This window comes from Salmo salar, chromosome ssa14 (assembly GCF_905237065.1).
Source record: "Salmo salar chromosome ssa14, Ssal_v3.1, whole genome shotgun sequence".
Classification (NCBI taxonomy): Eukaryota; Metazoa; Chordata; class Actinopteri; order Salmoniformes; family Salmonidae; genus Salmo; species Salmo salar.
In genome coordinates this window covers 82,951,237-82,976,664 of record NC_059455.1, presented here as the reverse complement: position 1 = coordinate 82,976,664, position 25,428 = coordinate 82,951,237, and the positions used below count along the sequence as shown (strand labels likewise).

At 44.0% G+C, this 25,428-nt stretch overlaps 1 protein-coding gene across 1 annotated transcript in view; it reads left to right on the top strand.

The window, feature by feature from the left end:
- Positions 1-25,428, top strand: part of gabbr2 (gamma-aminobutyric acid (GABA) B receptor, 2) — a 362,077-nt gene that overhangs the window by 72,243 nt on the left and 264,406 nt on the right. Inside the window, exon 2 of the mRNA XM_014142790.2 lies at positions 12,229-12,366. Within this exon, the coding sequence (XP_013998265.1) occupies positions 12,229-12,366 (138 nt within the window). The remainder of the gene's footprint in view (positions 1-12,228; positions 12,367-25,428) is intronic.

Here is a 25,428-nt window from a genome sequence, read left to right as displayed (position 1 = left end):
AAACCGTTTATACCGTATACCGTTTATACCGTATATACCACATACTGTTTATACCGTATACCGTTTATACCACATACCGTTTATACCGTATACTGTTTATACTGTATACTGTTTATACCACATACCGTTTATACCGTATACCGTTTGTACCGTATACCGTTTATACCACATACCGTTTATACCGTATACCGTTTATACCGTATACCGTTTGTACCGTATACCGTTTATACCGTATACAATTTATACCGTATACCGTTTATACCACAAACCGTTTATACCGTATACCGTTTATACCGTATATACCACATACTGTTTATACCGTATACCGTTTATACCACATACCGTTTATACCGTATACTGTTTATACTGTATACTGTTTATACCACATACCGTTTATACCGTATACCGTTTGTACCGTATACCGTTTATACCACATACCGTTTATACCACATACCGTTTGTACCGTATACCGTTTATACCGTATACCGTTTATACCACATACCGTTTATACCGTATACCGTATACCGTTTGTACCGTATACCGTTTGTACCGTATACCGTTTATACCGTATACCGTTTATACCACATACCGTTTGTACCGTATACCGTTTGTACCGTATACCGTTTATACCGTATACCGTTTATACCACATACCGTTTATACCGTATACCGTATACCGTTTGTACCGTATACCGTTTATACCGTTTATACCACATACCGTTTATACCACATACCGTTTATACCACATACCGTTTATACCGTATATCGTTTATACCACATACCGTTTATACCGTATACCGTTTGTACCGTATACCGTTTATACCACATACCGTTTATACCGTATATCGTTTATACCGTATACCGTTTATACCACATACCGTTTATACCGTATACTGTTTGTACTGTATACCGTTTATACCACATACCGTTTATACCGTATACTGTTTGTACCGTATACCGTTTATACCATATACCGTTTATACCGTATACTGTTTGTACCGTATACCGTTTATACCACATACCATTTGTACCGTATACCGTTTATACCATATACCGTTTATACCATATACCGGGGTATATTCCGAAATACCGACAAAATGATTTTCAGCAGGGGCTGTGGGGGTGTGCATTTGGTTTGCTAACTTAATAGCTAAGTGCCTAGATGTCAAGATAAAGCTTCTTGGTTACAGCAGAGACATTCAATCCCCACCTGGATCAAGAGCCCTGTTTTTTAACATGTTTTTTATAGTGCCCCTTGTGTGCACGTTCCGTAACACCGTATACCCCGGGATGGTACAGAAACGGTATGACTGTATGGAAATCGGGACACTGCACAACATGCTGTTGTAAAAAGCAGAATGACCTGTAATAGGCTTACTGCATCCCCCTTCCCCCTGCTCAGCACAGATTGGCTAATAAAGGCTCAACGTGTTCACTGTGATTCTGGGTTTTAGTGGCCAATTTGGGCTTATCCGGTATCGTGAGAGAACCAAAGTGGTTTGAAACCTGCCACACTTGCTGTTGTTATCCCGTGGTAATCTGAGACTGGGTGCGCGACACCAACCATGATGCCAATAGTCAAAGGCTGCTTCCCAATATGGCACCCTATTCCCCACATAGTGCACTTCTTTTGACCAGAGCCCTCAAAAGTAGTGCACTGTGTAGGGAATAGGATGCCATTTTGGACGAAGTCTAATAAACCTCTCCAGCTGTGAACCTAGGGAGAGAGATAGGCTCGGGCCAAACAACTGGCTTCTTTAGGAGCTCTGAGCTTCTGTCTGTCAGAGTAGATTTTAGAGGCAATCAGAGTCTTCTGGTTACACTCTAGACTGGGGGAGGGTTTTAATGGCTTTTTGGTGTGTGTAAGGAAGTGAAGTGATGTGGGAGGAACAGATTGAAAAAAGCCACCATGTCCTCCCTCTCTCCTCTCCACACTCAGTCAATCAATGTTGGACTTTCACTGAATACTCCTGGGTTTGTTGTATAAATGTTACCACAGAGTCAGAATGCTCAGTGCATACACACCCCCATCTCCTCTCCACTCCTCCCTCCATTCCCTTCTCTTCCTCCCTCTCCATAGCCTTTCATGAGATCTCAATGGGAATCTGGTTGACATGTGTCGTATCGGTCCCAGCTCTCTCAATTTCCGCTGCTGCATGTCTTTATGGTCATTTGAAAAAAAGGAGGTCATTCTCTCCGCATGAGTGGACCAGTTTATTGCCCAATAGGGCTAGGTGATGGGGAACAAACACACACACTCTCAAGCACACACACACTCCATCCTCAGTGAGCGGTACTGTAACGTTACTGGTGGTGCCCATAGAGCTGCATGTGAAAATAGTGATGACTGACTCGATGAGTCTGTTGCCTGTTTGTCAATAGATTACGTTTGGGACTGTTTGACCTAAATTGAGGCTTGAAACCCTCCCAGGCCCCCATGGGAAACCCTGTACAGTTATTGATCTAAATACAGCGGAACCACAGGACGGCACTTGGAAAGAGAGAAGGGTACACGTGACTCAAAGTCAGATTATTAAATCCTTTTGAAGGAGCTGGATATTGAGAGATTATATTGACCAGGAATATATTTTTCCTGGAAAGTAATGAATGTTACTGTAACTGATTTTGTTTTCCGCTTCATTGATTTCAATATAGTGTAGGTGGCTGTTGTCGATTAAGCGAAACCTGAGTTTTCATTTTTTACATTTATTTTATGAACGATACTGGACAGCACATTTAAATAGACATTTTTACCTGTGATACAATCACTTGTTGCCACACAAAGTATCCCCCACCTCCCTGTATGGTGCGTTTCAATGGCTGTGTCTATGTCCCAAATAGCACCTGTGTTCCATTAAAACGCAATACTTCTGACCAGGGCCCACAGAGCTCTGGTCAAATGTAGTGCACTATATAGGGAAAATGGTGCCATTTGGGACGTATCCTATGTCTAGTTGAGAGGATTAGTTAGGTCAGACTGTGTGTCAGGGAAATATATAATCTGTTTTATACAGAGCCTTGCAAAAGTATTCAGACCCCTTGGATTTTTTGACATTTTATTGTGTTATAAAGTGCGACTTGAATTTAATTGTCATTTTTTTGTCAACAATCTACAGAAAATACTCTGTAATGTCAAAGTGGAAAAAAAATATAGTTCTAGTCAAAAGTTTGGACACACCTACTCATTCAAGGGTTTTTCTTTATTTTGTACTATTTTCTACATTGTAGAATAATAGTGAAGACATCAAAACTGTGAAATAACATGGAATCATGTAGTAACCAAAAAAGTGTTAAACAAAACAAAATATATTTATATTTGAGATCCTTCAAAATAGCCACCCTTTGCCTTTGACAGCTTTGCACACGCTTGGCATTCTCTTAACCAGCTTCACGAGGTTGTCACCTGGAATGTATTTCAATTAACAGATGTTCATTTGTGAAATTTCTTTCCTTCTTAATGCGTTTGAGCCTATCAGTTGTGTTGTGACAAGTCAGGGGTGGTATACAGAAGATAGCCCTATTTGGTAAAAGATCAAGTCCATATTATGGCAAGAACAACTCAAATAAGCAAAGAGAAATGACAGTCCATTATTACTATATGACATGAAGGTCAGTAAATCAGGAACATTTCAAGAAATATACATTCATTGTATAGTCGTTGCATAAGTATTCAGCTCCCTGAGTCAATACATGTCAGAAAACCCTTTGGCATCGATTATTGCAGTGAGGCTTCTTGGGTAAGTCTACGGTAAGTGTTGGGTAAGATTTGAACACCTGGATTGTGCAGTATTTACCCATTATTCTTTTTAAATTCTTCAAGCTTTGTCCTTGTTGATCATTGTTTGCCAGCAGTTTTCAAGTATTGCCAGAGATTTTTAAGCAGAGTTAAGTCAAAACTGTAACTTGGCCATTCAGGAATGCAATAAGAATATTTAAATATAAATATATGTATGAACAATGACAGAGCGTCATAGGCTAATATGCAATAGATAGTATAGAATACAGTATAAACATACACTACCATTCAAAAGTTTGCGGTCACTTAGAAATGTCCTTGTTTTTGAAAGAAAAGCTATTTTTTTGTCCATTAAAATAACATAAAATTTATCAGAAATACAGTGTAGACATTGTAATTGTTAATGTTGTAATTTACTATTGTAGTTGGAAAAGACAGGTTTCTTATGGAATATCTACATAGGTGTACAGAGGCCCATTATCAGCAACCATCAGTCCTGTGTTCCAATGGCACGTTGTGTTAGCTTAACCCAGTCTCAACGTCAACAGTGAAGAGGCAACTCTGGGATGCTGGCCTTCTGGTGTTTTGCTGGTACTATTTAATTAAGCTGACAGTTGAGGACTTGTGAAGCATCTGTTTCTCAAACTAGACACTCTAATGTACTTGTCCTCTTGCTCAGTTGTGCACAGGGGTCTCCCACTCCTCTTTCTATTCTGGTTAGAGCCAGTTTGCACTGTTCTGTGAAGGGAGTAGTACACAGCGTTGTACGAGATCTTCAGTTTCTTGGCAATTTCTCGCATGGAATAGCCTTCATTTCTCAGAAGGCTATTCTGAAGGGTTGAGATCCAGGGCCTCAAGCTTAATGATGAGCTTGGAGGGTACTATGGTGTTGAATGCTGAGCTGTAGTCAATGAACAGCATTCTTACATAGGTATTCCACTTGTCCAGATGGGGCAGGGCAGTGTGCAGTGTGATGGCGATTGCATCGTCTGTGGACCTATTGGGGTCTTAAGCAAATTGAAGTGGGTCTAGGGTGACAGGTAAGGTGGAGGTGATATGATCCTTCACTAGTCTCTCAAAGCACTTCATGATGACAGAAGTGAGTGCTACGTGGCAATAGTCATTTAGTTTAGTTAACTTTGCTTTCTTAGGTACAGGAACAATGGTGGCCATCTTGAAGAATGTGGGGACAACAGACTGGGATAGGGAGAGATTGAATATGTCCGTAAACACACCAGCCAGCTGGTCTGCTCATGCTCTGGGGATGCGGCTCTGGATGCCATCTGGGAGGGTTAACACGTTTAAATGTCTTACTCACATCAGCCACAGAGAAGGAGAGCCCACAGTCCTTGGTAGCGGGCTATGTCAGTGGCACTGTATTATCCTCAAAGTGGGCAAAAAAGGTGTTTAGTTTGTCTTGAAGCAAGACTTCGGTGTCCGTGATGTTGCTGGTTTACTTTTTGTAGTCCATGATTTTCTGTAGACCCTGCCACATATGTCTCGTGTCAGAGCCACGACTTCACTTTGTCTCTATACTCACATGTTGCTTGTTTGATTGCCTTGCGGAGGGAATAACTGCACTTTTGTATTCGGCCATATTCCCAGTTGCCTTTCCATGGTTAAATGCGGTGGTTTGCGCTTTCAGTTCCACGGTTTCTGGTTAGGGTAAGTTTTAATAGTCACAGTGGGTACAACATCTCCTATACACTTCCTTAGAAAATCACTGTATCAGTGTATACGTCGATGTTATTCTCTGTGGCTACCCGGAACATATCCCAGTCTGCGTGATCAAAACAATCTTGAATCGTGGATTATGATTGGTCAGACCAGCGTTGAATAGTCCTTAGCACTGGTACTTCCTGTTTGAGTTTCTGCCTACAGGAAGGGAGGTGCAAAATGGAGTCATGGTCAGATTTGCCGAAACGAGGGCGGGGAAGGGCCTTGTATGCATCGCGGAAGTTAGAGTAACAGTGGTCCAGCGTTTTTCCAGCGCGAGTGCTTCAGACGATATGCTGATAGAATTTAGGTAGCCTTGTTCTCAAATTAGCTTTGTTAAAGTCCCCAGCTACACTAAATGCAGCCTTAGGATATATGGTTTCCAGTTTGCATTTAGTCCAGTGAAGTTCCTTGAGGGCAGTTGTGGTATCTGCTTGAGGGGGCATATACATGGCTGTGACAATAACGGAAGATAATTATTTTGGGAGATAATACGGTCGGCATTTAATTGTGATGAATTCTAGGTCAGGTGAACAAAAGGACTTGAGTTCCTGTATGTTGTTACAATTACACCATGCGTCGTTAATCATGAAACATACAACCTCGCTCTTCTTCTTTACGGAGAATCCAGGTGGCTTTACCAACAGCATATCCCGAGAGAGCCATGTTTCCGTGAAACAGAGTATGTTACAATCCCTGATGTCTCTCTGGAAAGCACCCCTTGCCCTATTTCCGTCGACCTTGTTATCTAGGGACTGGACATTAGTGAGTAATATACTCGGAAGCAGTGGGTGGTGTGCGCGCCTCCGAAAGTCTGACCAGAAGACCACTCCGTCTTCCTCTTCTCCGGCGGCGTTGTTTTGGGTCGGCCTCTGGGATCAGTTCAAATGCCCTGGGTGGTGCGGACAAAGGTTCCGCTTTGGGATAGTCGTATTCCTGGTCGTAGTGCTGGTCGTAGTGCTGGTAAGTTGTCGTCGCTCTGATAACCATTAGTTGTTCCCAGCTGTACGTAATAACACTTAAGATTTTCTGGGCTAACAACAAGAAATAGTACATAAAAAAACTAAATACTGCAATGTTACCTAAGGACTAGAAGCGAGGCAGCCCTCTCTGTCGGCACCGCCTTAGCTGATACACCACCATGCTTGAAAATAAGGAGGCAGTTACTCAGTGAGGCGTTGTGTTGGATTTGACCCAGACATAAGGATTTGCATTTGGCCAAAATGTTTGCCATGTTTTTTTTTGCAGTATTACTTTAGTGCCTTTTTGCATGCACAATATTCTGTATATTTGTATTCTTTTCACTTTGTCTCTCTCTCTCTCTCACTCTCACTCTCTCCCTGTCTTTCATTTCATTCCACTTCCATATTTGTCTGAGCCATTAGCCGTCTCCAAATGGAGGCCTGGAATTTGGCATGTCATATGTTGTGGCCCTGTGAGGGCTGTGCATGTCATTAGCTAACGGACAGCCTGTGTGTCGAGAGCAGATTATGTGTGCCACAGTTCTCTCCATCAAGGATCACCAGTCAACACACACACACACTTTTACACACACACACACACACACACACACACACACACACACACACACACACACACACACACACACACACACTTGTTTTTCTATTCTTGTGGGGACCTAAAATGTATGCACTGTTGGTTAAGGGCTTGTAAGTAAGATTTTCACAATAAGGTCTACACCTGTTGTATTCGGAGCATGTCACAAATACAGTTTGATATGATTTGAAGGGTGATTCATCACTCTAGAGAACGTGTTTCCACTGCTCCAGAGTCCAATGGTGGCAAGCTTTACACCATTCCAGCCAACCCTCGGCCATGGAAACCCCTTTCGTGAAGCTTCTGACGAACCGTTCTTGTGCTGATGTTGTTTCCAGAGGCAGTTTGGAACTCGGTCATCAGTGTTGCAACTGAGGACAGACTATTTTTAAACATTACGTGCTTCAGCATTTGGTGGTCCCATTCTGTGAGTTTGTGTGGCCTACCACTTCGCGGCTGAGCCGTTGTTGCTCCTAGACGTTTCCACTTCACAATAACAGCACTTACAGTTGACAGGGGCAGCTCTAGCAGGGCAGAAATGTAATAACTGACTTGGTGAAAAGGTGGCATCCTATGACAGTGCCACATTGAAAGTCACTGAGCTCTTCAATAAGGCCATTCTACTGCCAATATTTGTCAATGGAGATTGCATGACTGTGTGCTCGATTTTTTTACACCTCTCAGCAACAGGTGTGGCTGAACTAGCAGAATCCACTAATTTAAAGTATCCACATACTTTTGTATATATAGTGTAGCTTGGGCAGGATAGACGTAACATGTGGTATTCAAAGTCGGGGTCGCAAACCTTTGTGGGGAACTGCAGTGGGGTTGCCGGGGTGGAAATTAAAAGTCCAGATTATTTTATTGGTTTCACTTCATTTTAATAAGAGCTGAAAATGCAATCAATTTAAGGTTATTTGTTGATTTAAAAATATAAATTTACCGATTTGAAGGTTTTATATCATTAGATTTTGGGTGGGGTCCCCAGAAATTCTGGTAGAAAAAGGTTCCCCGCTGAAAAAGTTTGAATACCACTGTCTTAGACTCTGACGTACTGTATGACATTAACTAGATTTGTCTACTACTGGGTTCTAAGGCATATCTGATGCAGAGAGCAGAACTGTACAGTGTCTAAAGATGGGACAGTCAGCCATAATTGTGGAGAGAACGGTTGGTTGGTTTTATGAGTACTTGTTCTTGCGACACCTGTCTCCTTCTCTCTGTCTCTCACTGTTCATAAACTGCATCCACCATTAACCCCTACACGTCTCCACTTTCTGAGTAGTTTATGATTAATGCCTCTGTGATTGTGCCATCCAATCACATGCTAAATATAGCTGTCAAACACCAAGCTCCACCAAGCTCCCGGCCCGGCTTCCTCCTTTATTTACAGCTCAAAAGCGTTGCCTTGTGGGTTGCCTAGGCAACGTGGCGGTGGTCAAAGCACCACCAGCATGCCAGATTGTGTGGCTGTGTGGATGAGTGTTTGACAGAAGTAGAGGGAGAGAGAGAATGTGAGAAAGCAGACTGGTCTGCATGTGTTTGACGCCGCTCAAAGCCCCCCCCCCCCCCCCCTTTCTCTCTTTCCCCCCCTCCTCTCTCTGGCACTGAAAATAGCCCCAGCATAGTGGTGGTTGGCCGCTACTTTGTGACCGTTGAATGGGAGGCTTTTGGCCGTAAGGAATAATGGCTGGGGTGTAGAGTGAGGTCACCTTTTTCGTCCCCGGGGCCAGGAAACCATATTTCATCACAGACCTCATTGGAATGTATATCTGCTTATGGGGTGGCAGGTAGCCTGTCGGGTAGGAGCGTTGGGCCAGTAACCGAAAGATTGCTGGATCGAATACCTGAGTTGACAAGGTTAAAATCTGTCGTATTGCCACTGAGCAAGACAGTTAACCCACTGTTCCCGGGCGCTGATGACGTGGATGTGGATTAAGGCAGCCCTCCACACCTCTCTGATTCAGAGGGATTGGGTTAAATGTGGAAGACTCATTTCCATGTTTCATCTGATGTCCTAACCCTATAGCGTTTGAAGATAAACAATAACTAGCGTGCTGTTTACATTTGAAGGATTCACAGGGAAGGGTGATGAAGGCATGGAACAGCCCGGTATGATGGCTTGTGTAAATCACACAAGCAGTGATATATATATCATGAAACATACAAAGATTCCTCCTGTGTTTTCAATCTAATGTGTGCTATGCATTCCTTAATGACAAACAGACCAATTGATGATCAGGCAAATCAAGGTTTCAAACATCCATGTTCAAATAATGATTACATACAAACCTTTGTTCTGGAATTGAAGGATGTATCCTGTAGTAATTTGGCAGACGCTCTTTACCAAAGCAATTTACGGTAGTGAGTGCATACATTATCAGACTTTTTCGTACTGATCCCCCATGGGAATGGGACCCACGACCCTGGCGTTGCAAGCGCCATCCTCTACCAACTCAGTACCGGTACCGAGTCAATGTGCGGGGGTACAGGTTAGTCGAGGTCATTTGTAGGTAGGGGTGAAGTGACTATGCATAAATAATAAACAGGGTTTGTGTTTCAGCATAGTAACATACAGAAAAGCTCACCTTCTGTAGTTCTGTAGTTTGGTAGCTGGTTGTGAGCAATTGGAAATAAATAAGAGTCGGGGGGGGGGGGGGAGTGAGATGGAGACAGTGAGAGTGAGAGCAAGATAATATGTAAATGAGATATCTTTTTAAAAACCCTGCTGTTTTATTCAACCATGTGGACAAGATATCGTATGCCCGCTGCGCATAATCACCTACTCTCTCATTTCACACTAGGCTTTCCACGGTCTCACAGCTATTTTGGACTCGGTTAACTGAATATATAAGATGTGCCAGTGAATGCACACGTGTGAACCATGTGTATTCCTGACTATGGGGAGTAATATGTTTTATTATGCCAAATTGAGAGACGAGGAGGAAGATACATAAGGGTTTTTTATGTTTTAAACTGTACAAATACTTTTACCTACAATCAATCAATCAATATGCACCTGTACATTGAAAATCTGTAAATAGCTCATCCAACTACCTCATCATCATATTGTTATTTATTTTGCTCCTTTGCACCCCAGTACCGCTACTTGCACACTCATCTGTGTTGTTGTTTGTGTCGCGCTGCTTTGCTTTATCTTGGCCAGGTCGCAGTTGTAAATGAGAACTTGTTCTCAACTAGCCTACCTGGTTAAATAAAGGTGAAATAAAAAGTTAAATAAAAACAATATTGATATAACAGACATGAGGATGTCAACACACTAAACTATTTCAAAATTATACCAGTCACTACAACTATGTATGCTGCTCCAGCCAGAGACAACGCTACATACGTAACAAAATGTTAGAGCATGATACACAATAAAGCCCGAAGGCTTATTTCCATTGAGGTCCTCTGTACGATTTCTCATCCCTGCCACTGAGTCGCACAGCGCCTTCTAGGAAGAAATCTAGTTCAGCGTGAAACCACCTCACAAGTGGAGCTTCTCTGCGCCAAGGTGGACATCGCCTCAGACTCTATATAAACACAGGAGAACATCCTGAATTGATTGGCAATAATTATGTCCAAGAAGTGTTTACCGCAGACTAGGATATGGTTGCAAACTCAGAAAATCACAGAAAACCATTTAGAGAGCTCATATAGCAATCAATAGACCTATTCCATCTCTCTCTCTCTCCCGTTCTCTCTCTCTCCCCTGTTCTCCCTCTTTCCCCTGTTCTCTCTCTCTCCTGTTCTCTCTCTCTCCTGTTCTCCCTCTCTCCCCTGTTCTCTCTCTCCCCTGTTCTCTCTCTCCCATTCTCTCTCTCTCCCCTGTTCTCTCTCTCTCCTGTTCTCTCTCTCTCCTGTTCTCCCTCTCTCCCCTGTTCTCTCTCTCCCCTGTTCTCTCTCTCCCATTCTCTCTCTCTCCCCTGTTCTCTCTCTCTCTCCTGTTCTCCCTCTCTCCCCTGTTCTCTCTCTCCCCTGTTCTCTCTCTCCCATTCTCTCTCTCTCCCCTGTTCTCTCTCTCTCCCCTGTTCTCTCTCTCGCCCCTGTTCTCCCTCTCTCCTGTTCTCCCTCTCCCCTGTTCCATCTCTCTCGCCCCTGTTCTCCCTCTCTCTTGTTCTCCCTCTCTCCTGTTCTCTCCCTCTCTCCTGTTCTCTCTCTCTCTCTCCCATTATCCCTCTTTCCTGTTCTCACTCTCTCCTTTTCTCTCCCTCTCTCCTGTTCTCTCTCCCCTATTCCATCTCTCTCGCCCCTGTTCCATCTCTCTCGCCCCTGTTCTCCCTCTCTCTTGTTCTCCCTCTCTCCTGTTCTCTCTCTCTCTCCCGTTCTTCCTCTCTCCTGTTCTCCCTCTCTCCTGTTCTCTCTCTCATCCCCGTTCTCCCTCTCTCCTGTTCTCCCTCTCTCCTGTTCTCTCTCTCTCTCATCCCTGTTCTCCCTCTCTCCTGTTCTCCCTCTCTCCTGTTCTCTCTCTCTCTCTCTGCCGTTCTCCCTCTCTCCTGTTCTCTCTCTCTGTCCCCTGTTCTCTCTCTCTCTCTCCTGTTCCGTCTCTCCCCCCTGTTCTCTCTCTCTCCTGTTCTCCCTCTCTCCCGCAATTCTACAGAGCTAAGAGCGTTGCCATAGTGATGTGAGATGGCTGCATTCTGCTGTAGCAGGATGGCCTCTCTCTCTCTCTCTCTCTCTCTCTCTCTCTCTCTCTCCTCTCGTATGTACTCATACATTGTATAAACATTTATTGCAATGCTACATATTCACCTACAGTAAAAATGATGCAGGTATGCATTACATAAGTGTAGGAGCCTCATATAAATGTAGCTCATTTGTTGGCTTCATGTGCCTCATAAAATAAAACAAACACTTTTCCTGAACACCAAGGTCCAAATGGCACCCTATTCCCTATGTAGTGCACTTCTTTTGACCAGAGCCCCTTTGAGCCCTGGTCAAAAGTAGGGCACTATATAGGGTATAGGGTGCCATCATGGAAGGCATCCCCATACTGCTGTGCTGCTGTAAGAGGTGTGCAATACAAAACATAATTACATCTGTGCTTTCACTTTTGCATGCCAGCCACATCCCAGCCCAAAATAGCCCAGAAAAATGTTATGCAGCTTTTTAACTCCCTCCCTCCCTCCCTCCCTCCCTCCCTCCCTCCCTCCCTCCCTCCCTCCCTCCCTCCCTCCCTCCCTCCTTACCCCAAACCTCCACTCTCTCCCCATGCAGTGTGACAACGCCAAGGGATTGAGGGCCTTCTTCGATGCCATATGCTACGGACCCAAACACCTGATGATCTTTGGAGGGGTGTGTCCGTCCGTGACGTCCATCATTGCTGAGTCACTGGAGGGGTGGAACCTAGTGCAGGTAGGAACTACAGTCTAGTTATTATGAGGAGGAGGGTTGGTCTGTTCCAGCTGGATTTGACCTCTTTTTGAGTCTTTTTTTGCTTTTCTGGAGTTCCCTTTTAATATGATGTGAGATGGGACAAATGTGAGTTTTGAGATTTTATGATAGGCTTGTGTGTGTGTTTGTGTGTGTGTGTGTGTGTGTGTGTGTGTGTGTGTGTGTGTGTGTGTGTGTGTGTGTGTGTGTGTGTGTGTGTGTGTGTGTGTGTGTGTGTGTGTGTGTGTGTGTGCTTGAGGTGTTAAGCCCAGTGACAGGATTCATTTGTACGTTTGTGAGTGGCTGAGCCTATAGTCTTATGTTGCTGTAGATGGGGTCTGGGCTGGGGTCCCTGAGAGGTCCTAACTCATGGTTTAATCCTTCATTAACCTCACCAGAGTAAATAGCTAATTGGTATGGCTTTAATCCGCTCGAATCCTTATCCATTTCAGAAACCAAAAAATGGGAGGAAAACTGAGGAAATATTAAAGCTAAGCCTCAAATGGCAACCTATACCCTTTATAGTGCACTACCCTTTGGGCCCAGGTCAAAAGTAGTGCACTACATAGGGAACAGGGTGCCATTTGGGACGCAGCCTACATTGTGGGCCTATAACAGCTTTATTAAACAGAGAGATTAATATCAATGGCTTGCCTTTTATCTCTTTATTTGCCAATATCACTGGGCTATATTATAGAGATTGAATGTACTGTACTGTACTGAATAAAATCCAGTTTGGATTTATGAGAGGGAAACATGTTTAGATATATGGTATCATTAGATTTCATGAAAGAATCATAGGACTTAAATATGCATAGAAAATATGATCTGAAGGCTATCTGGCCAAAGATGAAATGAGAGAAGCCGTTTTTTCTCCGGTGGAGGTTATCTTAATTTATACCTTGGCATTGTTAAATACTCCTTTCTGATTGGCTTGAAAGGCATTCTAGTGTGTGCATTTTTTCCCTATAATGCACAGTGGAATTCAATGGCTAAGCATGAGACGAGGCAACATTACATGCCATACGTAAACTGTTGGCCTCTTGAGTCATTACGTACACTGTCTCTCTCTCGTGGTACGCTATTGGTATTGCGCTATAAAGGAGAAATTGTGCTTCTCTCAATTTCCATTCGCTGACTAAATTGCCTGAACAAGAGATTATATAGATAAAAGGCTAGCACATACTCTGGCTATGCAGCGGAGATTGTACAACTCAAGTGACTCTAACTGAATGTCACCCAGATAATTCTCATCAGACAGTTATTGTAAACAGCCAGAAGTTCATTCTTCTGGATCCTGTCAGGTCGCAGTATTTGGAAAGAAAGGCTGCAGGGCAGAACTAGGAATTGGAGAAAAAAGATATGCCAGAGGAACTTGGATTATAGTTCAGCTTCCTCTATTTCCTTGAACATTCAGTAACCAGGTGAAAAGTTGGAGAAATAAAAGTGGTTCTTTCAAAATTGTACTAAGTTGAAATGAAAAGACAGGCTACTGACAGTTTTCTGTTCAGAAAGATGCTTATCCCACCTTCTCTCTCTCGCTTTCTTTCTCCCTCTTCTCTCTGTCCCCTCTCTCCCTCTCTCTCTCGACCTCCCCTCTCTCGCTCTCTTTCTCCCTCTTCTCTCTGTCCCCTCTCTCCCCCCTCTATTGACCCCTCTCTTGACCCCCTCTCTCCCTCTCTCTCTTGCTCTCTTTCTCCCTCTTCTCTCTGTCCCCTCTCTCTCCCTCTCTCTCGACACCCTCTCTTTCCCTCTCTTTCCCTCTCGCTCTCTTTCTCCCTCTTCTCGCTGTCCCCTCTCTCTCCCTCTCTTTCCCCTCTCTCCCCCTCTCGCTACCCCCTCTATTGACCCCTCTCTCGATCCCCTCTCTCTCCCTCTCTCTCTCTCCCTCTTCTCCCTGTCCCCTCTCTCCCTCTTTCTCGACCCCCTCTCTCTCCCTCTCTCTCTCGCTCTCTTTGTACCTCTTCTCTCTGTCCCCTCTCTCCCCCCTCTCTCTCCCCCTTCTATTGACCCCTCTCTCGACCCCCTCTCTCTCCCTCTCTCTCTCTCTCTGTCTCTCTCTCTCTCTATCCCCTTTATGTCTCTCTCACTCTCACTCTCCCACTCTATCTTTCTCCCTGCTGTATTTTGGCCATTAGCTGTTAGGTTGGTATAAGACGTGTGTAAGACTGATGCAAATCTTCTCTAAAACAGCTGCCTCAGGTGCACAGTATTAGCCTGTCCCAAACGGCACCCTATTCCCTACATAGTGCGCTACTTTTGAGCAGGACCCTCTGGTGTATGTAGAAAATACGGTGCCATTTGGAACACAGCCCATGAAAATCCAGCCTCTTGTGTAGTGTTGCCACAAGCAAGGCTCTATTTTCTCTGGTGTTGGAGACACACGGGGGGGAAAAGGCATTTTCTTTAATTACCGGCTGAGACTGAATTAACTATTAACGACACCGCAGGAAAACAGATTCCACAAATCTCGTCCATAATGCATGTCCAAAAAAATGTCAGTTTAAAAGCTGTAATTGTTAGGACACACTACGGCGGTGCACTTTGAACATGATCCAATTCCATGGAATTCTGTTGAGTTATTGCAGAGTGAGACGGCCGTGTTGACCGTTGAGGCCATCTGGAAATTAAACATTGAATGGAGCAGGGTGAAGTTGCTCCTAGACACTGAGCTGGGGTCAGTTTTGCAATTTACGGTTGAGGTTAGGATTGAAGGAGAGGATCAGGGGATCAGGGGAGGGAAAGCTGGTCAGGGAGGGGAAGCTAGATCTATACCTAGGGGAACTTCAACCTGGAAACCTTGTGGTTTCATACAGTAATTATAAATAATCTATGTTCAATGCTGGTCCCTTTGCAGATCTAAATTGTGCTAGGTTAGCTGCCTCTCTCTCCATCTCCCTCTCTGGGCCCATTGACTTTCATCTGTCTCCCAGTGGAGGGAAGCAGACAGGAACAGGGCCTGGGCTGCAGGCTGTTGGAGGCAGCCTGGCTCCAAGCTGCAGACGTAGGCTAGTGCGTTGGGCCTTGACGTCAGCAGCCAGCGGGAGGTGCATTACTTTCCATCTCTGATCTATATGATTCAGCCTTAAGCCCTCTGTGAGGAGAATGGAAGCAAGGAAGAACAAGTTTGTGAAGTTTTATGGCATATTATATAGGAATGGAAACATATTGGTCGTTGTTATATCATCGATAAAGGCAAATGAAGAAGATACATGGGGCTTATTCTACTTTTGAAGTCAGGCGTTTTGTGGGAAGATATGCAGATTTCTAAATGGTTTCTATTGTGCTGCCTTATAGAAGCACATCATTTTCCTATACTAAGGAGAGACAGCTAAACAGTGTTTAGACAGGGTCTATAAGCGACTACTCTAGATACAGAACAGCAATTCCTGGGAAATGTTTTATTAAACAAAATATGTATTTACATATTTGTAAAAATAGATTTTTAATCAGGGAAGTGTTTCTTAATGAACTACAGTATAAGCTTTGAGGTGTTCAAAGCAGATCACCCCCCCCCCCCAACACACACACGAATACAGATACAGGCACACGCGTATGGATGCGTGCACACATACACAACCCCTCCCCCCACACACACACTCGCAGTGTTGCAGCACCGTGATCAGTTTGCAGGCACCATCTGCCATTGGATTTATATAACTACTGATCCGCAAGCAGCTCTCTCGCTCACATCCTGATTGTGACTCACGTCCCATGGTGTTGTTGGAGATACAGGCTCATCATTCCCCTCCTCTCTTCTCTGTTAAGCTCCAAGTACTCTTTATAGTGGTGTTGTGTAACTTACAGTTGGCTATGTGGTGAGAATGACTGAAAGCAAATTGAATGGAAGATAAGAATGCTATGAGGGCGAATAGACAGATGGTAAACGAGGGATGGAGAAGGATGGAGGGATAGATGGAGAGGACAGCAGGCTTTGAGAATTGGCTGAGAGAGAGAGAGAGAGAGAGAGAGAGAGAGAGAGAGAGAGAGAGAGAGAGGGGACAGCAGGCTTTGAGCATTGGCTGAGCGAGAGGGGGGAGAGAGAAGGTGAGAGAGAGAAAGTGCTAGAGAGACACACACACACACAAAGAGAGAAAGAGAGAGCGAGAGAGAAAGAAGGAGAGTGAGAGATGAGAGCTGTGTGTTGATGCCTGCTCTCATCAAAAGTATAGCTGATCGCCATTTATTGTCATCTTTTTCACTTTGCAAAACAATTCTTGGCGACCGTCTTGATAGAGGATTAAACTGGCAAGCTCCTCTCAACACTTCATTTAGAGAAAAATGATTGGCTCTCCCTTAAATCTCGGTGGCCGGCAGCCTGGTCCGAGACTCCAAATACGAGCCTTCCCTTGCGCCTGCTCCATGGTTTCTCCTCCGCAGAATGGCTGAGAGTGGTTCATTGTCTTCAAGCACGGTTTCTGTTCTGTTGTAAATGGCTCATTGAGTGCCAAGAAATGTCCTCGTATAATCTGGCGACCTCTTGGGCGCCAATTAGATATATCGGTAGAGGAGTTGCTGTTCATTTTCAGCCACGTTGACTGTGTAATGAAAAATGATGTTCCCTGATCGTTTGCTCCTTCAGAAAAAAAGGGGACGGGAGCACATTTGAACTAGAAATTTATATTTTTACTGTAAAGTCTTGTCTGTTATAAGTAGGCTTATTTTTTGGCCTATTCAATGTTCTCTACTTTTGACAACATTGTGACAATTCACTCAGCCCTGTACTGTAAGATAACACCTCTAGGGTGCCATCCCAAATTGCACCCATTTCCTTATATAGCGCACCACGTTTGACCAGGACTCAAAGGGCTCTGAGCAAAGGTATTGCAGTATGGAGGGAATAGGGTGCCATTTGTATTGGGAACCCAGCCTTGATACAACAGTACTGAAAGATGACAGCCACAGATGATGAAGATGGAAAAACAATAACACACAACAGAATCGGTTACAAGGCATTCTGGGTAAGTGGTGAGAGCATATGTACACAACCATTCAAAAGTTTGGGGTCACTTAGAAATGTCCTTGTTTTTGAAGGAAAAGCACATTTTTTGTCCATTAAAATAACATCAAATTGATCCGAAATACAGTGTAGACATCGTTAATGTTGTAAATGACTATTGTAGCTGGAAACGGCAGATTTTTTATGGAATATCTACATAGGCATACAGAGGCCCATTATCAACAACCATCACTCCTGTGTTCCAATGGCACGTTGTGTTAGCTAATCCAAGTTTATCATTTTAAAAGGCTAATTGATCATTAGAAAACCCTTTTGCAATTATGTTAGCACAGCTGAAAACTGTTGTCCTGATTAAAGAAGCAATACAACTGGCTTTCTTTAGACTTGTTGAGTATGTGGAGCATCAGCATTTGTGGGTTTCTGTTACAGGCTCAAAATGGCCAGAAACAAAGACCTTTTCTCTGAAACTTGTCAGTCTATTATTGGTCTGAGAAATAAAGGCTATTCAATGCGAGAAATTGCCAAGAAACTGAAGATCTCGTACAACGCTGTGTACTAATCCCTTCACAGAACAGCGCAAACTGTCTCTAACCAGAACTAGACACTCTAATGTACTTGTCCTCTTGCTCAGTTGTGCACCGGGGCCTCCCACTCCTCTTTCTATTCTGGTTAGAGCCAGTTTGCGCTGTTCTGTGAAGGGAGTAGTACACAGCATTGTACGAGATCTTCAGTTTCTTGGCAATTTCTCGAATGGAATAGCCTTCATTTCTCAGAACAAGCATAGACTGACGAGTTTCAGAAGAAAGTTCTTTGTTTCTGGCCATTTCTAAGTGACCCCAAACTTCTGAATGGTAGTGTACATATGAGGGGCGGTTCTCTCCCAGTGCCAGTATTGATCGTAGCTGCTTCATTAAGACAGACAATTTAGAGAGGAGAGACAAGCTGCATCTCTACTTCCATCCATCCCTCCATTTTCTACAACATCCAAACCTCAGCTACTGCTATTTTTAGAGTAGTTCCAGAGAGAGGGCAGTGAGTGGGCATCCTCGGTTTGGCCAATCAGTCTGTGTGAGTCAGAAGAGGACATGATTGTGTGGAGAAGAGAGGCTGGGTGATTTAACACAGGCAATTAGTGAGTCGTATACTGTCTTAAGGCTCCCGATCACCAGCCAGAGTACGCACCTGACGACCCAGAGGATGTAGATGTCACGTCCTGACCAGTAAAAGGGGTTATTTGTCATTGTAGTTTGGTCAGGGCGTGGCAGGGGGTGTTTGTTTTGTGTGTTTCGGTGTTTTGGGTTTTAGGTTCTATGTTCTCTATTTCTATGTTTATATCTAGTTTTCTATTTCTATGTTGTTTTTTTGCAATGACCTCCAATTAGAGGCAGCTGGTTGTCATTGTCTCTAATTGGAGGCCATATTTAGTTGTGTTTGTTTCACTTGTGTTTTGTGGGTGGTTATTTTCTGTATAGCCTGAGAGCCTTATGGAACTGTTTTTCGTCATTTGTTTATTTTGTTTAAGTGTTATTTCTAATAAATTAACCTCTATGGGCTAGGTGGGACGCTTGCGTCCCATCTACTCAACAGCCAGTGTAATCCCGTGGCGCGATATTCAAATACCTTAGAAATGCTATTACTTCAATTTCTCAAACATATAACTATTTTACACCATTTTAAAGACAAGACTCTCGTTAATCTAACCACACTGTCCGATTTCAAAAAGGCTTTACAACGAAAGCAAAACATTAGATTATGTCAGCAGAGTACCCAGCCAGAAATAATCAGACACCCATTTTTCAAGCTAGCATATAATGTCACAAAAACCAAAACCACAGCTAAATGCAGCACTAACCTTTGATGATCTTCATCAGATGACACTCCTAGGACATTATGTTATACAATACATGCATGTTTTGTTCAATCAAGTTCATATTTATATAAAAAAACAGCTTTTTACATTAGCATGTGACTAGCATGTGACTATCATTCCCACCGAACACTTCCGGTGAATTTACTAAATTACTCACGATAAACGTTCACAAAAAACATAACAATTCTTTTAAGAATTATAGATACAGAACTCCTTTATGCACTCGCTATGTCCGATTTTAAAATAGCTTTTCGGTGAAAGCACATTTTGCAATATTCTGAGTAGATAGCCCGGCCATCACAGGCTAGCTATTTTGACACCCACCAAGTGTGGTACTCACCAAACTCCAATTTACTATTAGAAAAATTGGATTACCTTTGCTGTTCTTCGTCAGAATGCACTCCCAGGACTTCTACTTCTATAACAAATGTTGGTTTGGTTCCAAATAATCCATAGTTATATCCAAATAGCGGCGTTTTTTTTTGTGCGTTCAAGACACTATCCGAAGGGTAAAGAAGGGTGACGCGCCCGACGCGTTTCGTGACAAAAATTTCAAAATATTCCATTACCGTACTTCGAAGCATGTCAAACGCTGTTTAGAATCAATTTTTATGCGATTTTTCTCGTAAAAAAGCGATAATATTCTGACCGGGAGTCGTTGTTTCGTTCAAAGAGAGAGAAAGTAAACATGGTGTAGGCTCGTGCACGCGCCACCAGTCTCATTGTCCTCAGATCGACCACTATCCAAATGCGCTACTGTTTTTCAGCCATGGCCTGCAAAGTCACCATTCATCGTTCTGGCGCCTTCTGAGAGCCTATGGGAGCATTAGAAAATGTCACGTTATGCCAGAGATCCCCTGTTTTGGTTAGAGATGATCAAGAAGGCCAAGAAATAGTCAGAGAGAGCGCTTCCTGTTTGGAATCTTCTCAGGTTTTGGCCTGCCAAATGAGTTCTGTTATACTCACAGACACCATTCAAACAGTTTTAGAAACTTTAGGGTGTTTTCTATCCAAATCAAACAATTATATGCATATTCTAGTTACTGGGCAGGAGTGGTAACCAGATTAAATCGGGTACGTTTTTTATCCGGCCGTGCAAATACTGCCCCCTATCCCCAACAGGTTAAGAAGATGAGCACTTTACCCGCTGCGCCTTGGTCCAATCCTTACGACGCCCATGACAGAACCACCCACCAAACAAGGACAAAGCAGCGGGGATTGGAGCACCGAGGAGAAGGATGGACGTGGGAGGCAGAACGACGTTTCTGGGAGAGGAAATTAAGGGAGCTACATGAGGCCGAGAGGCATCCCCCCAATTTTTTGGGGGGCGGGGGCACACGGGGAGTTTGGCAGAGTCAGAGTGGAGACCTGAGCCAACTCCCCGTGCTTATTATGGGGAGCGACGGATCAAGCAAGGACCTTGTTACGCAGAAATGCGCACGGTGTCACCCATACGCACGCACAGTCTGGTGCGGCCAGTAAGGGCTCCGCAGTGTTGCCGGGCGAGAGTTGGCCGGCAGCCAGGAAGAAGTGTGCCGGCACAACGGATCTGGTCTCCAGTGTGTCTCCTCGGCCCAGTTTACCTTGCGCCTGCTCTACGCACGGCATCCCTCATTCCCCAGCACAGCCCAGTTCACCCTGTGCCAGCGCTCCGCCCGTGCCGGGCTACAGTGACCATCCAGCCAGGACGGGTTGTGCAGGCCGTGCGCTCCAGACCTCCAGTGCGTCTACACGGTCCAGTGTGCCCAGTGCCCGCTCTGCGCACCCAATCTCCTGTAAGTCTCCCCAGACCGGTCCCAGCTCCACGCAGGAGGCCTCCAGCGACGCTCCTCAGCCCTGAGCCTCCAGCGACGCTCCTCAGCCCTGAGCCTCCAACGACGCTCCTCAGCCTTGAGCCTCCAGCGACGCTCCTCAGCCCTGAGCCTCCAGTGACGCTCCTCTGCCCTGAGCCTCCAGCGACGCTCCTCAGCGCTGAGCCTCCAGCGACACCCCTCAGCCATGAGCCTCCAGCGACGCCCCTCAGCCCTGAGCCTCCAGCGACGCCCCTCAGCCCTGAGCCTCCAGCGACGCCCCTCAGCCCTGAGCCTCCAGCGACGTCCCTCAGCCAGGATCCTCCAGCGACGCTCCTCAGCCAGGAGTCTCCAGCGACGCTCCTCAGCCAGGAGCCTCCAGCGACAGCGACGCTCCCCAGCCTAGAGTCTTCTGAACGGGAGCTACGCCCAGAGCCAGAGCCACCTCCGTAGTGGGAGGATTGGGAAGGGGGGATGTAGCACAGGGACCGTCGTTGATGGTAGCCACCCTCCCTTCCCTCCCTTTAAGTTTGGGGTTGTTTTTGTGGGGTTTTTGTTTTTGAGGTGCATTCGGGGTCTGCACCTTTGGGGGTGGGGGTACTGTCACGTCCTGACCAGTAAAAGTGGTTATTTGTCATTGTAGTTTGGTCAGGGCGTGGCAGGGGGTGTTTGTTTTGTGTGTTTCGGTGTTTTTGGGTTTAGGTTCTATGTTCTCTATTTCTATGTTTATATCTAGTTTTCTATTTCTATGTTGGGTTTTTGGCAATGACCTGCAATTAGAGGCAGCTGGTTGTCATTGTCTCTAATTGGAGGCCATATTTAGTTGTATTTGTTTTGTGGGTGGTTATTTTCTGTATAGCCTGAGAGCCTTATGGAACTGTTTTTCGTTGTTTGTTTATTTTGTTTAAGTGTTATTTCTAATAAATTAAGAAGATGAGCACTTTACCCGCTGCGCCTTGGTCCAATCCTTACGACGCCCATGACAGTAGAGAGAGGAAATAAAACATTTCCTGTTACAGTTTCTTGAAGCAGACTTAAAATGTCTGTGAATTTGGCATCATTTACTGTCACAGTGTATGTGTCATGTGTTGTATCCATCTCACTCTCCCAGCAATCTTCAGAATTTACCGGAAATTCCGTAATGAGCTAATTAGCAACGTTTTGCACAAATACTGCTAAATAGGATGGTCCCATCACTAGTGTTACAGTTACACCTTCCATATAAACATGTGTATGTGAAATGTCATTTACACTCATTAGGAATTATGGTGAAATGGAATGTTTTTCCCAAGGAAAAGAAAAGTCCATGGAATTTTAAGGGATTTTTTTTCTCTCCTGATAACAACAAAAGGAAAAGCCTTCCCTGTTGGGTTGACAGATCCCCATTCTTTTCTTGGTCTGAAAGCCGTATTGAAACGGAATAGAAGATGAATGAACAATGAGAACTGCACACAGAGATCTTGGCTCTAATATCTTGTTTTTGTTATTAAAAAAGAAGAGAAGAAAATCAGGATACGTACAGTAGATGTGTTCCAGACACCCATAATAACGATAAACTATCAAGGAACGCTAAACTTCTATTTTCCCTCCAAAATTTTGTTTTTTCATCTCTCTTTTGGGGTTTTTCCTTAGAGAAGCCTTATTGAGCTCATACTCTGTCCTCATTTACTTCTGGGAAAGAATAAGCTTTGAAACAAGGAAATCTCATGATAAATGGAATTTGTAATTAATTCCTTTCCAAAATTAATTTCCTTCAATTAATAAACTCTGATGAATTTAGATCCTGTCAGGGATTATATACTCATTGATGCCCATTGGGCTCTAGTCTAAAGAAGTGGACTTTCCAGATTATAAAACGTTGAAAGGATCCTATTGAAATTAGCTTGTTGATGATGCAACACGCCCGTAGCGAGGAGGAACATGAAGAAGTCACATCCTACTCTCTCCCTTAGCCATGACAGAGAGAGAGAGGAGAGAGAGAGAGTTGGAGAGAGAGAGATGGAGAGATGGAGAGATGGAGATGGAGAGATAGAGATGGAGAGGGAGGATGGATAAAGTTATAGAGAGGGAGAGAACGAGGGAGAAAGAGGGAGAGCTTTGTTTTTGCAACACAGGTGGTGTAGTTAAAACACCTTGAATGAGTCTGAGAATTACCACAACACATTAGCAATGGGCTGTTTAGATCACAGGCATTATCGTAGGTGTGTGTGTGCAACACAATCAGGGAGATATCAGGGATACAATTAATTCCTCACTGCTAATGCAAATTAGGGTCTCCGCTCCTCTCGGCAATGCGAGGCGGGAAACAACCCCTGTATGATCGTCTCTCCTGTGTAAACAGGTATATTTAGAACTTAGTTTTAGATGTGTATCACCACGAGTTGTAACATTTATCTAGTTCAGTTTAGGCATTTATCTAGTTCAGTTGTAACATTTATCTAGTTCAGTTTAGGCATTTATCTAGTTCAGTTTTAACATTTATCTAGTTCAGTTTAGGCATTTATCTAGTTCAGTTTTAACATTTATCTAGTTCAGTTTAGGCATTTATCTAGTTCAGTTTTAACATTTATCTAGTTCAGTTTAGGCATTTATCTAGTTCAGTTTTGGCATTTTCTAGTTCAGTTTTAGCATTTCTCTAGTTCAGTTTTGGCATGTATCTAGTTCATTGGATTGATTGACATATAGAATATTGAAACCCTTATATAATATACTTTATGTCAAGACTATCATTGATTGAAGAGATGCAGGAAACATCTATGTGATGTACTGTACAGTATCAGCTATACTTCATCTTTTCATCTCAATATGACAATCCCTTTTCAATATAACAGGTTCATAAAATCTACATGGCTATCAATGAAATCAGCCCATTGGAAGTCAGAGATGCTTATGGTAAAGATTAGGAAGATTTATTGAAATGAAGTGAAAAAAACAAGGGTGTGTTTTGAGGGCAGTCAGACATGAAAGAGCAGGTCCATTACGGTCCATTAAAAGAAAACGCTTTTGGAGATTGAAGCTCTAGATCGATAAAAGCCAGTTTAACTGTCTGAAGCAGCTCATTAATATCTGAAACATAAACTCCTATTCAGTGAGAGAGGGTGAAGGAGAAGTGGAGAGGGTGGAGATATAGAGGGGGAGCTTAATTGTATCATAAAGGAGTATCCTCCTTTCTCTCTCTCTCCCTCTCGTTCTCTCTCTCCCCTCTCTCGCAGGTAGGTCTCCTGTGCATAGCAAGGCTGTTTTATCCTGCTGAGCTAAAGGTATAGTCCTCTTGCTATATCTACAGTGCATTTGGAAAGTGTTCAGACCCCTTGACTTTTTCCACATTTTGTTACGTTATGGACTCATTTTAAAATCGATTGAATAAAAAACAGGTTTTTAGACATTTTTGCTAATTTATAAAAAATAAAAAACAGAAATACCTTATTTACATAAGTATTCAGACCCTTTGCTATGAGACTGTAAATTGAGCTCAGGTGCATCCTGTTTCCATTGATCATCCTTGAGATTTTCTACAACTTGATTGGAGTCCACCTGTGGTAAATTCAATTGATTGGACATGATTTGGAAAGGCACACACCTGTCTATATAAGGTCCCACAGTAGACAGTGCATGTCAGAGCAAAAACCAAGCCATGAGGTCAAATAAATTGTCTGTAGAGCTCCGAGACAGGATTGTGTCCAGGCACAGATCTGGGGAAGGGTACCAAAACATTTCTGCAGCATTGAAGGTCCCCCAGAACACAGTGGCCTCCATCATTCTTGAATGGAAGAAGTTTCTTCCTAAAGCTGGCAACCGGCCAAACTGAGCAATCGGGGGAGAAGGGCTATGGTCAGGGGGGTGACCAAGAACCCGATGGTCACTCTGACAGAGTTCCAGAGTTCCTCTGTGGAGATGGAAGAACCTTGCAGAAGGACAATGATCTCTGCAGCACTCCACCAAGTGGCCAGACAGAAGCCACTCCTCAGTAAAAAGGCACATGACAGCCTGCTTGGAGTTTGCCAAAAAGGCACCTAAAGACTCTCAGACCATGAGAAACAAGATTCTCTGATCTGATGAAACCAAGATTGAACTCTTTGGCCTGAATGCCAAGTGTCACGTCTGTAGGAAACCTGGCAGCATTCCTACGGTGAAGCATGGTGGTGGCAGCATCATGCTGTCGGGATGTTTTTCAGCAGCTGGGACTGGGGGACTAGTCATGATTGAGGGAAAGATGAACGGAGCAAATAACAGAGAGATCCTTGATGAAAACCTGCTCCAGAGCGCTCAGGACCTCAGACTGGGTGGAACGACCCAAAGCACACAACGACCCTAAGCACACCGCCAAGACAACGCAGGAGTGGCTTCAGGACAAATCTCAATGTCCATGAGTGGCCCAGCCAGAGCCTGGAATTTAACCCGATCGAACATCTCTGGAGAGACCT